General features: G+C 53.3%; 4 protein-coding genes across 4 annotated transcripts; 1 reads left to right on the top strand and 3 right to left on the bottom strand.

The window, feature by feature from the left end:
* Nucleotides 1-218: 218 nt before the first annotated feature.
* Nucleotides 219-445, bottom strand: J4E85_009271 (uncharacterized protein; the record flags this gene model as incomplete). Its single annotated transcript, XM_051473495.1, has 2 exons — nucleotides 219-269; nucleotides 302-445. 2 exons carry the CDS (start codon nucleotides 443-445, stop codon nucleotides 219-221), a joined length of 195 nt encoding a protein of 64 aa, XP_051322700.1.
* A 1,464-nt stretch (nucleotides 446-1,909) lies between these two features.
* J4E85_009270 (uncharacterized protein) lies at nucleotides 1,910-2,767 on the top strand (the record flags this gene model as incomplete). Its single annotated transcript, XM_051473494.1, has 1 exon — nucleotides 1,910-2,767. One exon carries the CDS (start codon nucleotides 1,910-1,912, stop codon nucleotides 2,765-2,767), a length of 858 nt encoding a protein of 285 aa, XP_051322699.1.
* Nucleotides 2,768-3,307: 540 nt separating this feature from the next.
* J4E85_009269 (uncharacterized protein) lies at nucleotides 3,308-8,499 on the bottom strand (the record flags this gene model as incomplete). Its single annotated transcript, XM_051473493.1, has 5 exons — nucleotides 3,308-3,883; nucleotides 3,935-6,013; nucleotides 6,302-6,769; nucleotides 6,821-8,289; nucleotides 8,343-8,499. The coding sequence occupies 5 exons, from the start codon at nucleotides 8,497-8,499 to the stop codon at nucleotides 3,308-3,310; spliced, it is 4,749 nt and encodes a 1,582-aa protein (XP_051322698.1).
* An 861-nt stretch (nucleotides 8,500-9,360) lies between these two features.
* Nucleotides 9,361-12,466, bottom strand: J4E85_009268 (uncharacterized protein; the record flags this gene model as incomplete). Its single annotated transcript, XM_051473492.1, has 4 exons — nucleotides 9,361-9,409; nucleotides 9,465-11,743; nucleotides 11,791-11,916; nucleotides 12,227-12,466. The coding sequence occupies 4 exons, from the start codon at nucleotides 12,464-12,466 to the stop codon at nucleotides 9,361-9,363; spliced, it is 2,694 nt and encodes an 897-aa protein (XP_051322697.1).
* Between the last annotated feature and the right edge of the window lie 1,382 nt (nucleotides 12,467-13,848).

Raw genomic sequence — 13,848 nt, 5'->3', positions numbered from 1 at the left:
ACCCTCTCCGTCGCAATGTCTGCTGTAATATAAAGGCCAGATCTACGTTGTTTACAGCTATCCCCAACGTCTCGCCTTTGGAACCTGGTATCACAAACTCTAGATATAGTCGTGGGGCGTCGCGGGCGGTCATGTAGAATGGTGTCCATGACGGTCCTGGTGGTGGACGCTGAAGTAGCTGTGGGCGAGCGTGAGAGACATTCCTAGCGACGGATGGATCATGAAGAGGTGGCGATGGGTTGGCCTGAAAGTTTGAATGGTTGGTACGCCTAGTATCAAAGTCCGGATATACGTTGCGTACATCTTCTTCCAACTTGGCGAGTTCTTCTTGCATCTTGATGTTTTGGTTACTGAGTAGCCAGTTCTTGTGGTTTAGTTCTTCGATCTTTTCTTGGTTTTCACGGGCGAGAGCCTCGAGAGCTGCTAGACGCGCGTCTGTGGACATTATAATCTAGGGTGTTCTGACGAGCCAGGGGGGGTATATTAGAGAAATGACGGGAATTATAGCGGTACTGGTTTTGAACTATGCATATTGGATCTATTTATCACCTACGATAATATGAGGGATTCAAGAAGTCAGAGTAAGAATTCGATCTAATGGTACGTGAATCATGGGAGGATGTATTCTATGTCCGATCATCCAAGTTACAAATTGAAATCGTAGCGTGAAGTTGGCTTCGCAGTTTAGGAATGTGCTCTTCCTGGAAGAACTAGCAAACCTTCGATGTTGGAAACGAATCGATATAAAAGTCCCGCAGCGATATCTGCTACTGACGCATGAACAACGACTCCACAAAACGCTACGTAGTTATTCCCTACCTAGGCAGTCTCTTGCCATTACTCCGAATGCTGACTGTGTTATAGTAAATCAAAACGCACCTATACGTTTTCCCCACTCTCACACTAAGCCTACCCCCAGCGACGAGTCCGCATTGAACCCAACAACGATCTACACTTGAGTTAACAAAACTCCGAAGCGACAATCCACAGCATGTCAAATCGAGGCTGGATCTGTAAGGACTGCGGGGCTGTGAATTACCATAATGAATGGCATTGCGAGGAGTGCACTCAAGTCTAATACTGTCAAGAGAAGTGGATATTGGAACGTCTTACGGAGTTGGAATCGACAGAAACAACCCTATTCCACATTCAGCTCTACAGCATGACTAGAGTGACAAACAGTAACAGACTTATATATCACGTTTAACACCGCGCTATGCTGGATTAATATTTGCTCAAACTTGAAAAAAATGGTGTGATTGAGGAAAGCAAGAAGGAAATATCCATTCCAATCACCACTATGCCGTTGCCGAATTATTCCTCGCTGATATTATTGAGCATAGCGACGGCCACTGCAATCGATGCAGCATATGCATAAGCTAACCACTATGGGACGCAAGGCCATGTGTGGGTATGCCAAGAATCACCTGACAGCCACTTCACACAACCTCGGGAACTTAGCAACCCATCGCTACAGACTATCCAAACCCCGGACGTACATAACCAGAATTACTCACGAAAAAAACCTTAGGCTCCAGCGCAATGTCACAAAGAATGCGGCGATGCGGCTCTCACGGCATCGACCCCCGCTAGCCTACCCTTTTGGAACCCGTGCCGCACCTTAGTAGGTCCTTGCCCCTGGCGAGCTACTATCCAATCCTGTCCCAAACTTGGACTACTGTACCCGACCGCACGTTTATCGTTCTATCAGGTATAGAGCTTTGTTCAGGTTTGTTCCTATTATCCGTTAATCCTTCCAATACCTAATACAAATGTCGCTCCCCTGGGCGAGTTTCTTCCTTTGTACTGTGGCTTCTCAACTTCACTGAATTACTTACCGGGCCTTTGCTACGATTGCTGCTTCACTTTCATTTTTCCGGCAGCCTTCTGGCCGTCTCTCGTCCCCAGAATGCGGGTTCTTACTTGGGTCACCTGGCTATCCGTTGCCTGGATGGGAGCTATTGATGCGGCTGCCAGCGATACCTCAGGCGTTGTGGAAGTAGACCTAGTCTTCCCACGCAACGACACATACGCGCCAGGGCCATATTTCCCCATCGTCTTTGCAGTTCGGAACCCCGAACTCGCGACGTTACTTGGTTTGCATCTCAGCTTCCAAGTCTGGAATATAACGAACGGCTCAATCGTCGACGAGGGAAGCTTCGGCGACCACTATCGGGACGGAACCCTCAACTGGACAGACACGTCCAGCTCCGACCCGGAGCTCGTATATCGCCACTACACAGAACTCAACATAGAGGGCAAATGGATGTTAAACTGGTTCCTGCGCTGGTCTAATTGTACATACGACCCTCTTCGGGAAATACATTATCGAGATTCCCAAGGGCAACGCTTCGGCTCAGGCATCAAGTTCACCACGAAGAAGACTGCGCAGGGTATTGATCTTGTCGACGCAACAAAAGACCAGAGTTGTCCTGGAGATCAGGGTATAGCTGTCAACGTCGTTGATACTACGAAAGTTACCGGAGGCTCCTACGGCGTGGGCGAACAGTGCGCAATCTTGGACAATTCAACCGTCACCCCAACGCCTTGCCAGGTCAAGATTGACGCTGCAAGCGCGACAAGCATGGCGGTGGCCCTGACGGCAAGTCTCTGTTCGGATGAGAATCTAATGTGGGTGGAGGCTGGAAGGGCTCCAGAGCCAGAGATCAGTTGCCCTGTAGATGAGAGTACCGCCCAGCAACTGCTCGTCGGGGGTCTAACATGCCTGATGGTTGCGATAGGGGCTCTGAGCTATCTCCTCTTGTAAACAAATCACGTGTTAAGATGCAGCCACAACGCGATGTAATTACACCACGTATATACTCGGTATACAAGCATATTGCCCTACCACCTCATACTCATTTCAAGTATCTTTACACAACGACCAGAAAGCATGCTTCAAAAAATGAGAATAGAATTCGCAATCCTACTAAAACACACAAAAAAACTTGGATATAGATGGGAACGAAGAGTCGAGTCGGGTTATCATATCCTTAACAAACGCCGCCAGCGCCCATCTCGGAGAGAGAAAGAGAAGAAACCCTCCATAGTCATGCTGTGCAAAGGCACGCCTTATGCTGCACATGCCACCCACCCAACCACCCCTTCCAAACGCGTGAAGGCGGGAAACATGCAAAACTGAATCGAAGCCAGAAGAAATCCGTAGAGAACCAGACCTTTTCGTCCGCTCGCATTCTGGCATCCAAGTCCCGCCACACCACACAAAAGAACGCCAGGCCAGAGACGCAAGAACATGCGTTGCCAATCACCCAGCCGCATAGTCTTTGCGAACAAAAGGATAAAGCGCCTAGTCGAGACCATCTGCGCCGTCCATGTCCACATCTTCATTATCAGCCACCTTCCTGGGCTCTTCGAGATCCTTCTTGAACGCCGCCTTCTTCGCGTCTACATCGTCCCGGCTAAGATCCTTCATCCAGGTGTTGTTCCTGACGAGAATATCTTGGACCCTCTCTCTCCGCTCGTCATTGAGCTTCTTGTACTCCTCAGCTGGGTTGGGGACGGCCTCGCTGAGACCCGCGCGCACGGCGTCTGGCTGTAGGAAGTATTGAACACCACCTGTGCCGAAAGGTTCACTGTTGATAAAGGTCATGATGTAAGCGGCGGGGCTGATCGAGACGGTGATCTTGTCGCTGTGCTTGACGTGGTCGAAGCGTTCTTCCTCGGTGAGATCTTCGGCTCGAGCGAGACGCTTCTTGAGGTACGGGTAGTTGACACGGGAGAGGTCGACTTCTTCGGTGGGTTCCACGGCCATGTACGAGGCGACGTATGCTCGCCAGCGCTTAATCCGGTCGAGCGTGGTGAAATCAAAGGTCGGGTCGTCCTTCTTGAAGAGCCGCACGTGCGCCCACATCTTGGCGGGGTTCTGTAGAAACATCAATACATGATTCATAAGAGGGAGGTGGTGTTGACTTACGTAGGTGATGCGGTAGGTGTCAGCGTCCTTGGCGAGCTTCTCCACAGCCTTGCGATAGCTAATCTCGTTCTTGTGAGTCGTGGTATCGTTGACACGATCCTTCCTGAAGAGGTTGTAGATATCAAGGCTCTTATCCTTGTTATCATGACTGACAACAGCAAGAGCGAATCGGACAAGCGAGCTCAAGAGCCTGTCGAACGAGTACAACTGCCACCCGATCTGCAGGTAGTACCTTCGTAAAGTCTCCTCGATAAAGTTCATCTCTACTTCGCCGGAGATTTGATCCTGGAACATTTCGAGAAGCTGTTGGTAGTAGTTTGCTGATGGCGATGTGTCCTTGAAGAAGTCGTCGGGCTGCTTGTCGAGCATCTTGAGCTTCTGCGCTGCCTTTGGCTCCTTGGCGCGCGCGATGACTTCTCGTACCTCCTCTTCGCTATCCTTGAGCTTCAACAGCCTCTCGTAGAGCATGACGAACATGCGGAAGAAGCAGTAGATGGAAGCGTTCGAGTACATATTGTACTCCACGCGTTGGTAGGGCTCTTCGTGCTCGAACTCTCTGTCGCCGAAAGGCGTGGGAGCATCGGTGTATTCTACCCATTGCCTCTCTGGCCGATCTGCGCGAGGGTTGGAGTTTGAGCTGTCACCAGCTGCCTCCTCGTCCATAGCGGACGCGTCCGGCGTACTGTCGCGGCTCGCCGACGCAACACTGTCTTCCTTGTCCTTTCGTGATTTGTTGTTGGGGTCGAGAACATTGCGACGGAGGTCCCCCTTCTTCATTTTCTGCGAGCGTTGGGAAACATCATCGTCCGGAGAGGGTGTGTCCTCGCCAGAATCGTTTGGCGTATCGCGTGGCGAGGTTTGTACCCGCTGCTCGAACTTGGCAGAATCGATGCCAAAGAAGAGAGGAACGAATTCCTTGATAAAGGGTACGACTTTTGCAAAGTCGGCACTGTTGTTGTTGTCCGCAAAAGTGAGCATTAGCCGAGCAACGTCGAAGAGTACCTCTTCATCCCGGAAGGAAAAGGCAAACTGGTAGTCCGGCTGCGATATCTCTTGGATCTGCTGGAGGCGCTTCTGCTCTTCGTATCTGACCTGGATCTCGTTCGTGAGGGACTTGGGCTGGAACTGTCGCTTGTCGGCCTGTTTGACGGTGATGCTCTGGTGATCCAGGGATTTCCAGAAGATCTTTTGGGTCTGATCGCGCCAGACCTTTTCCCATTCACGCTGAGCGGCCTTCCAATCCTCGAGTTTGGTCTTCAAGCGGTGGAGGAGTACAGGGACGACGCTCCAGGGCATTTGGAACAATTCCTTAATCACGTCCTTTCCCCTGTCGCGGCCATAGATCTTCATAATGACACGTTTGTAGATCGTCTCACTCTGTCCACCAAGTCCAGGTGGCAATGTGAATCCCTGTCTGTCCTCCGGCTTCATCGTGAGCAGCTGGTTGGCGATAGGCTCCAATTGTTGGATCGTGCGGCTGCAGGCCTCAATGTTGAAGTCATAGTCATGACGCTCTTCCTCGATTCTGTGTAAGCCCTCCTCGAAAGTGTTCTTGCGATGGGCAACGAAACCAGAATCCTCGGAGGCCCAGGTCGGGTGAGATGCCCACTCGTCGTTCAGAACAGATCTGCAGAGCTCGTCGCGTCCACTACACACGCGTTCTCGTTCGCGCCTTGGGAGCAAGCGATAGCTAGGACCAAGACTTCGGCAGTTCGATAATGAGACACGCGAGTTGACAGTCTTAGGGCGGTACTTTTGCTGCTCTTCGTCCTCGCCCATGAACTTCTTGAACCAAGCATAGAGTTCCTGATTTCCGCCGATGAAAGATCCGGCGCGAGACAGTAGTAACTGCTTGTCGATCAAGTCTTGCGAGTAGAGGTTGCAGAGCTTCAAGAACTCGTTCATCGTGTTCTTGTTTCCAATGAACTTCTTGACGCGGTCAAAGAAAGCAAGCTCATCCTGGCTGGGTGTTGTGGTCGTCGTCGGTGGCATTGGCTCAGGTAGCGCAGGAGTCAGAGTGGGTGATACCGGTGGTCCATCGGGAATTGCCTGCTTTGCGCCATGTCCGGTCTTTGCGCGCTTCAACATGTTAGTTAATGATCTTTTGTCATGCTCTATTGCATTCGAAGGAAGGCCCATTTTCATCTCTGGTGGGAAGAGAGCTAAACAGTACCCCACCATCAAACATAGTGATGACCGTCCTGATGACAATGTTTGTGATTCGGTGGGGTTGAAATGGAAATAGAATGTGACCAAAGAAAAGAACTGAAAGGGTTGGGGCAGAGAGCCATGGAGATGCACGTGCCTCTATAAAGAAAAACAACGTGACCTAACCCGGCCCGTTATAGTGTAGAATCATGTACGTACCTTGTTGACATTGCCCTGGTTGTATCCACCCCGAACGTTCGAGGTTGGCATTTCTTGTGACATGGGTGCGGGCATTGGCGCAGCCACAGGTCCTTGTCGCTCGCGCTTCCTCTTGTTGTCGCGGTTCGCTGTAGGTGTAGGTGCGAAGTTGCCCATCGGAGGCAATCGAGAGGTATCGGCGCGTCCGGGCGTTTGTTGGTTTGCAGCGGCTCCGTATCCTGATTCACCTCGAACATTGCTGAGCATGACTGCGTCTTCAGCCGCGTTCTTGGCGGCCTGCTGTTGCGCTCTGTGTTGAGCAGCGGACTCCGGAAGGAACTGCTTGAAATCCTCCAGGAGATCTGGCGCGCCACCAAACAGGTGGGTGACTTGAGCGTATACGTCCTGAATGGGCTTCGACTCTCTCTGGTACGTCTGTAGTATCTCCAGGAAGTTTTTGTAAATATCTGGGTGAGCTGCGAATCGGTTCTAGGGTACTATTAGCATTTTGGTTTTCAACCTCATAGTGAAGAATGGTACCTTGATCTTGTTCACGTAGCTAATTGCATGGTTGAACTCTACCGGCCCTCTCTTCTCTGCTGCAGCTCCGCCCATCTGTGGAAGCTGAGCAGCACCGTTCATGGCCTGTCCTTGTAACGAGGCACCCGGATCAACGCTGGGTGACATCATTGAGCGGCCAGTAGCTGCGGACACTGCGTTTTGTAACTGCGAAACGCCTCTCTGCTCTTGTTGGTGAGCTAGCGCTGCAGCTCCAGCAGGGTCAGGATGAGGACGCGATGTGACCTCTGGCGAGTGAGGCGCTGGGCCCTGCTGTCCTTGGGGACCGTACAATGGCCCTCCTAGAGTACGGTTGTTGGGTGAAAACATCGATTCTTGTCCCTCAGGACCTTGAGCTCTCTGTTGTTGAGGCCATGGGCGTCCTTGGGCAGTCTCGTAGTATGTGCTCTCGTGTTGCGGGCCGTTGTTGCCATTGACAGCACCGCTGCGTGGCGGTGAAAGCGGCCTTGGAGCGGGCATAGTCGATACCATGGTTCCCATGGGCGTGGTGACTCTGATAGCGTTTGGGTCGCCGTTGGTGCCACACTCGATCTTGTAGCCGGGCGGTAGAAATGTGTTGAAGCCTTGTATCAAGGCCGGGTTGCCCGCAAACAGAGTCGATACCCTCTCGATGACGCCTGGGGTGTCGATAGCACCGCTCTTGAAATCCTTCATGATATCGAGGAATCGATTGTACACGTCGGGGTGGTCGGCGAACTGGACTTTGACCTGGTCGAGATAGCTCAGGGCGTCGTTGAGGATGGGCTGCTGTCCCTGGCCCATAGCCATGGATCCTGGAGGGCCAGCAAAAGGCATCAACATCTGGGCCTGGGTAGGTGCCTGTACGGCGTGCTGCATGCGTGGTGTAGTCTGCTCATGCTGTGCGGGCGCATTTCCATACATGGGGCCTGAGTTGGGGCCACCCATGGGTGGCGCAAGTGGGTTTGGCCCGTTCATGGGTCCAGATTGGCCAAGCAGACCGTTGGGCCCGTGGATGGTTCGCGTCGATGGGGCGACTGCCACTGGCTGGTGTATTTGGATCGGCCCAGAGTGGTTCTGGTGCGCAGCGTGCTCGCGCTGCTGTCGCTCGTGCAGGTCGCGGTCTCGCTGCTCCGCCTCGCGCTTGACGATGTCTTCTTGCTGGTGCATGGCATGCGACTCCATCTCCCTGTCTCTGTTTTCGCGATCGCGCATCTCGCGCTCTCTGTCGGCGTTGGCTTGCTCCGAAGTCGGCATGTGCTGCTGCTGCTGTTGTAGGGTTTGCGAGATGCCCGGCAACGAGTACGGAGGGGCTTGCGGGCCTTGGTGAGCTTGCGCGCCCGCGTCTGACGATGGCGGTCGCTGGGCGGACATGTGGGGCGACGAGTGCTGAGGTTGCGCCGTCAGGCCGGGAAGTGTGGGGAGATTCTGGTTGTGGGCTGTCGCGGCGTTTGACGAGTAGTAGCCGCCACCTGTGACGGGGTTAGCAATGCGAACAGGCGCGTCGTCCGCCTGTGCTACGTACCAGATGGTGGAGGGAGTACTGGTCCCGGACCCTGGGCGGGTGACGCATGTGAGGGACCCTGGGGCGTCGCGCTGTTTGGCCTGTCATCGGTCTCGAAGTCAGCGTGAATCCAATCGAAGGGTGGTGAGAAAAGGAGCTCGCAGGCGTCTTCGCTCATCGTGCCCGTCTGCTGTGGGCAGCGAGTGGGAGGCGAGTACGCACCCATAGGGACCCAGAGGCCGTGGCGCCTGGCCTTGACCCTGCTCTGTTTGCTGCTGGCCCTGCCCAGCTGCCGCCGCTTGTGCAGGCGGCCACCCGTCGCGATGCGCTGGATTCATGTCCTCGGCTTTACCAGGCGTGCCGGCGATAAGGCAGCTTGCGTAGCCGGTTCGGTAGTCGCGTTATCGTGTATTAAGCGAATTAGCCTCTGCTGGAGCTCATGGGAGGCTTGTTGCTTCGAGGGGGGTCTATTGGGCGTGGTGTGGCTCGTAACTGGAACTCGGTCGCCCGCTGTTGATCAGGAGCAAAAGCGCGGCTGGAGCTGGCACGGGGGCCCAAGTCGCGCGATTCGGGCGTCGACAGAAGATGGGACGGCGGTCGAGATGTATGCGACAGGCTCGAACGAGTCAAAAAGAACAATAGCGAAAGGGCAGGCTGGTGATGATGCTTCCGCTATCGACACAGGTTCTCGTCAGGGACCACAGATCGGTACAACTGTCGGCCCGCAAGGCGGTGGCAGAAAATCAATCAGCGCGTCATCTAGCCGAGCCACTCGGCCGTCAGCCTTATCTGAGATGCCGCATGCCGAAGCTACTTTCCCTTCGTTGGCTTATGGTATATTTTCACGCAAACCGACACCAATATCTCACGCGTCTTTTGCAAAATGAAGCACGAAAATATGTATTCACTGGATATGACTTCGATGGGAAGCCAATTCAATCGCACTCGCCCATCCCCACCGCAAACGCCGCATAACAACCAACATAAGAAGACTCGTGATGCTCGTTGTCCATCCCCTTACCCTCCACTCCATCCTCCATTAGAAGATCCACTGGAAACTCTCAGTAACCTCAAAGCCGACTCTTGACCTGGACGGCACATTAGTAATCTCGCTTAAATGAATCAACAAAGTGGCGGACTTACCTGATATCAGCGCTGCTAGCACCAATCAACACCTCAAACGCGCCTTCCTCTGCAATCCAGGCACCTGTCTGACCGAGACTCGTGTCGAAGTATCCCACGGAATACTTGTCCAGTGTCAAGACCACATCCTTCGTCTCACCAGGCTGCAAGAGGACTTTGCCGAAAGCCTGGAGTTCCTTCTCGGGGCGAGGAAGCGTCGATTTGACATCTTTGACGTATGCTTGCACAATTTCGTGCGCCGCAAATGAACCCGTGTTTGTGACTGGCACGGTGATGGTAATCTTCCCATCCTCAGAAAGTACCGTGCTGCTAGCACTCGGTGTTCCGTATTCAAAGGTGGTGTATGTAAGACCGTGGCCAAACGCAAAGAGCGGTGCAATCTTGGAGCGCTCATAATGCCTGTAGCCCACATAGATACCCTCGCCGTACACAGTCTTCAGGTTCTCGCCGGGCCAATTGTGGTACGCGGGGTTGTCTTCGATGCGGACTGGGAAGGTCGTTGGCAATTTCCCGCTGGGACTGCTGTTTCCGAGCAGCACATCGGCAAGAGCATTTCCTGCTTCCTGGCCTTGGTACCATGCTTGAAGAATAGCTGGTGCCTTCTGTACCCATGGCATGGTAATCGGTGTTCCAGATTGGTTGACGATGACGGTGCGTGGGTTGGCAGCTAGAACAGCTTCGATCAGACGATCCTGCGAGCCGTTCTTCGGAAGATCCATCGTTTGCCTGTCGTATCCTTCCGACTCCCATTCGGCGTCCAGTCCGACCACCACCACAGCCACATCTGCATCAAGTGCAGCATCCGCCGCTTCTTGTAGACGATCGATCTTGTCCTCCTCTTGATAGCCGATTCGGCAGCCACCGTAGTCGTGGCGACGGCCTATGACGGACACCTTGGACGCGGGTCGCACTTCGTTGGTGCTCTCGATCAGAATCTCCACAGGTTTGCCCTCTTCGAGATGAATCGACTTGAGCACATCTTCTGAAGCGGAGAACATAGCCTCGCCCTCCTGTATCCAGTCCCAGTTGTCGATGAAAATGTCGCCGTTGATGTACATGCGCCCTGGCCCAACTGACGCAAAGCTGAAGCTGTGGTTCCCGGTTGTCTTCGGTGTGAGTGTAGTCTTGACTTTGAAGGAGAAGTCTGGAAGGAGTTCCATTGGCGCAGAGTCCCATAGCCACAAATCTGTGCTGACCTTGTGTTGAACGACCGCCGGCTCACCCTTGAACCTGTCGCCCTTGTAGTATTCTAACCGAACGCCAGTCTCGCCGTTGGACTGGCAGTATGGCGAAGCAAGCGGTAGCCATTTCGAGCTATCGCAGCCTTGGGCAAATGTGATTTCTCCGTCGAATCGATTTTGGAGACCTTGCCAAGGTGTGACGTTGTAGTAGGGGTTGAGACCTGCGCTTCCTCCTCCACTGGCAATGGCTCGCTTGACATTTGGCCCAATCATCGCAATCTTCTTCGCATTCTTGATGGGGAGTACGCTGTTCTCGTTCTTCAGGAGCGTCAATCCTTCGATACCAGCCTGGAGGATCAGGTTCCGCGTCTCCACGTTGTCAATCGACTGCTCCGGCTCCTCTGGTGTCATGTTGTTCAGTCCCTTGACACGATCGACAAGATAGAGGACTCTGGCGGCGGATTCTTCGATATCACCACGGGTTAGCTCACCCTTCTCCAGACATTCCTTCACTTGGTCGATCTTGCGCCATTTGGACGGCCCGGGCATCTCAACATCAACACCAGCTTTTATTGATGGTGCGGTCGCATATGTGCCCGTCCAGTCGGAGATAATGGCTCCGTTCCACTTCCACTCGCCTCGAAGAATCTCTTTGATCGAGTGCTCATACTCATCCGCGTGAACGCCATTGATCATATTGTAAGCACTCATGAGCGCCCAGGGTGATGCATCTCGAACAGCTATCTCGAAGGGCTTCAGATAGATCTCACGCAATGGCCGCTCAGCAATGATGGCATCGTACGCCTGCCGCTCAGTTTCTTGCTCGTTCCCGAGAAAGTGTTTGATCGTAGCTGCAACACCCTTGCTCTGAAGACCGCGAACATACGATGCAGCAAGCTTTCCAGTAAGGAAAGGATCTTCCGAATACGACTCAAAGTTGCGACCACCAAGAGGCGACCGGTGCATGCACACGGTAGGCGCAAGCAACACGTGTGCACCACGAGCCTTTGCTTCTTCTCCGAGGTGACGGCCGATCTCCTCAATCATATCCAGGTTCCACGTGGAAGCCATGGATATGCCGCATGGGAATAAAGCGGCCTAGCTTCGTCAGCGTAAGACAAGCAGTGCCAAGCCGGAGTACGTACAGGTGTGCCGTTAGTGAAGAACTCTCCGCGAGCGCCATTGGGTCCATCTGATGTCTTGATTGACGGTATGCCCTTTTCGGGTATGGCTACAGTCCGCCAGAAGTCCGCTCCTGCAAGTAGTGAGATCTGGAATGGTCAGCCCGGCTCCGCTCAAGGCTGCTTCGGCTTTCGAATAGATTAACGAGGTCAGGTGGGATTCTAAGCGATCAGAAAAGCCGTTCATTTTGATTACCGACTTTCGAGAACCAATCCTTCTAGACCTTCTGCACCAAAAGACGGGCTGAGATAAGGGATTGTGGCTGGGGAATGACTCGTATCCCTACCAGAAAGACGTGTAGGATAGAAGTTGACACCCCCTTCTGCCTCAATCATTCGACATGACCGTATCGAACGCCGAAATTCAAGATATCTGCCACAGAAGTAAAAGTGAACATACCTGTTCCTCTAGAGTCAGCTTCGCCGCAAGTTCCCTCGCCTTGTCGTCCGGCCGCTCCATGGAGAATATCTTCTTGCCCGCCATCGTTTCGTCTGCCGGGGAAGCCTCCTCAGGAGTCGCAGCAGGCGTCAACGTAGGAGTAACGAGAGTGACTGGTTGGACGTGGATAGCCGCGTGCTTTATGTCGTGCTGTTTGATATCTTCCGTCGGACTAGCGTTTCCAAGGTTGATTGTAGCCATTGCAGATCAACCAGAATTAATCATTCGATAAATGCGGAACGTTCGATCGAATTGCCGCGCCTTCTTGCCACTGCAACCGGTGCGGTAACGAGCGAGGAGTTGAACGACGATGCGAACGAGAGAGGGAGCTCAAGCTGAAGAATTAGCAGATTCAGAGGCAGTCAATTGGAGTAGATTGTCATCCTTTAGTACTTGCGCAGCGCTGGATGCGACTGTCTCTTGACGCATGGACCCAGGGAAAACGCTCGAGTACCGGATCTATTGGAAACAAGCCTTGTCCTAGTCACGGCTCGCAGGCACGTCGTCTCAGATCTACAAGGTAAGTATTATTGGTCGGCGGGGGCAATCAACCGAAGTTAACGCGCCCGTCTCGATCTGTCACCAGGAGGGAGGCTCATGTGTGATCTCAATCTAGATCCGTTGCAACGGCTTCTTGTGGCGAAATCCGAGAGTAACGCGAAGGGTACGATAGCAATCCTTTGATCCCCACCACGTTGCAGCTTTCTGAGCAAGTAAGAACCAGACATCCCGCGCAAGTAGGTTGAAGGAGCAGGTGACACGTAGACTAGGCATGCAAGTCTACGCCGCGCAGCGAGACATTCGTCTCTCGAGGTAAGCAGCGTGGAGCTTGATTCGTCGCCTACTCTTTGTTGGACAGCTGTGATGGCGGACCTGAACCTCCGAAGCTAGTCTAAAAGGCAGTTGAGCAGCTTCCGAAGCGCACATTAGGCAGTCAAAGGATGATACAGCGCGGTTGCATACCAATCAGTGGTGGGAAATCTCGCAATGAGGTTGTAGCGGCCCGAGAGGCGGGTATGTTAGCGGGAACCCGGGCCAGTGAACCGTCTGCATCCTGGCTTGCATATCACGCTGACGAAGTATCCGCCTGGGCCAAGCGAGCGTTGATTGTGGTTCATCGATACCATCGGACGTTGGAAGCAGTGACCAGACCAGAAAGTCGGAATGGAAACATCTGGACGTCGTCTGTTCTTGCCCCGCCAACGCCGCCACGATGTCGCGGTTGGATCTCAGACACACGAAGATCATTGCGAAGTCTGGCTATCTTCACCGAATTTTCATCTGCGAATCCGTATTTCAATGAGGATGCGAATCTATCACGACACTACTGTTCAGGCCGGCTGCTAGCTCGTGCGTCAACTCGTAGCCCTATATCCCCACGCTGTTGAACACCTGACACGAGCAAATTGATCGGAGTATCGTCGGGGGAATAGCAAATGAAAAGGTACTATGGTACTTGATTGCGACCGCACCGTAGTCATTCAGCAACCAAGTGTTGGTAGCAGCAAGTACATCGTTGAGATGCACTGTTTCCTGCTGTGCTGGTGTTGGAAAGGCACTGCGGCAAGTGACTTCGGGAGTCA

The sequence above is a fragment of the Alternaria conjuncta genome (genome assembly GCF_024043145.1).
Source record: "Alternaria conjuncta strain BMP 0040 chromosome Unknown scaffold_16, whole genome shotgun sequence".
Lineage (NCBI taxonomy): Eukaryota > Fungi > Ascomycota > Dothideomycetes > Pleosporales > Pleosporaceae > Alternaria > Alternaria conjuncta.
Note: the sequence above shows the minus strand (reverse complement) of the source record. Positions and strands in the feature narration are given on the sequence as shown.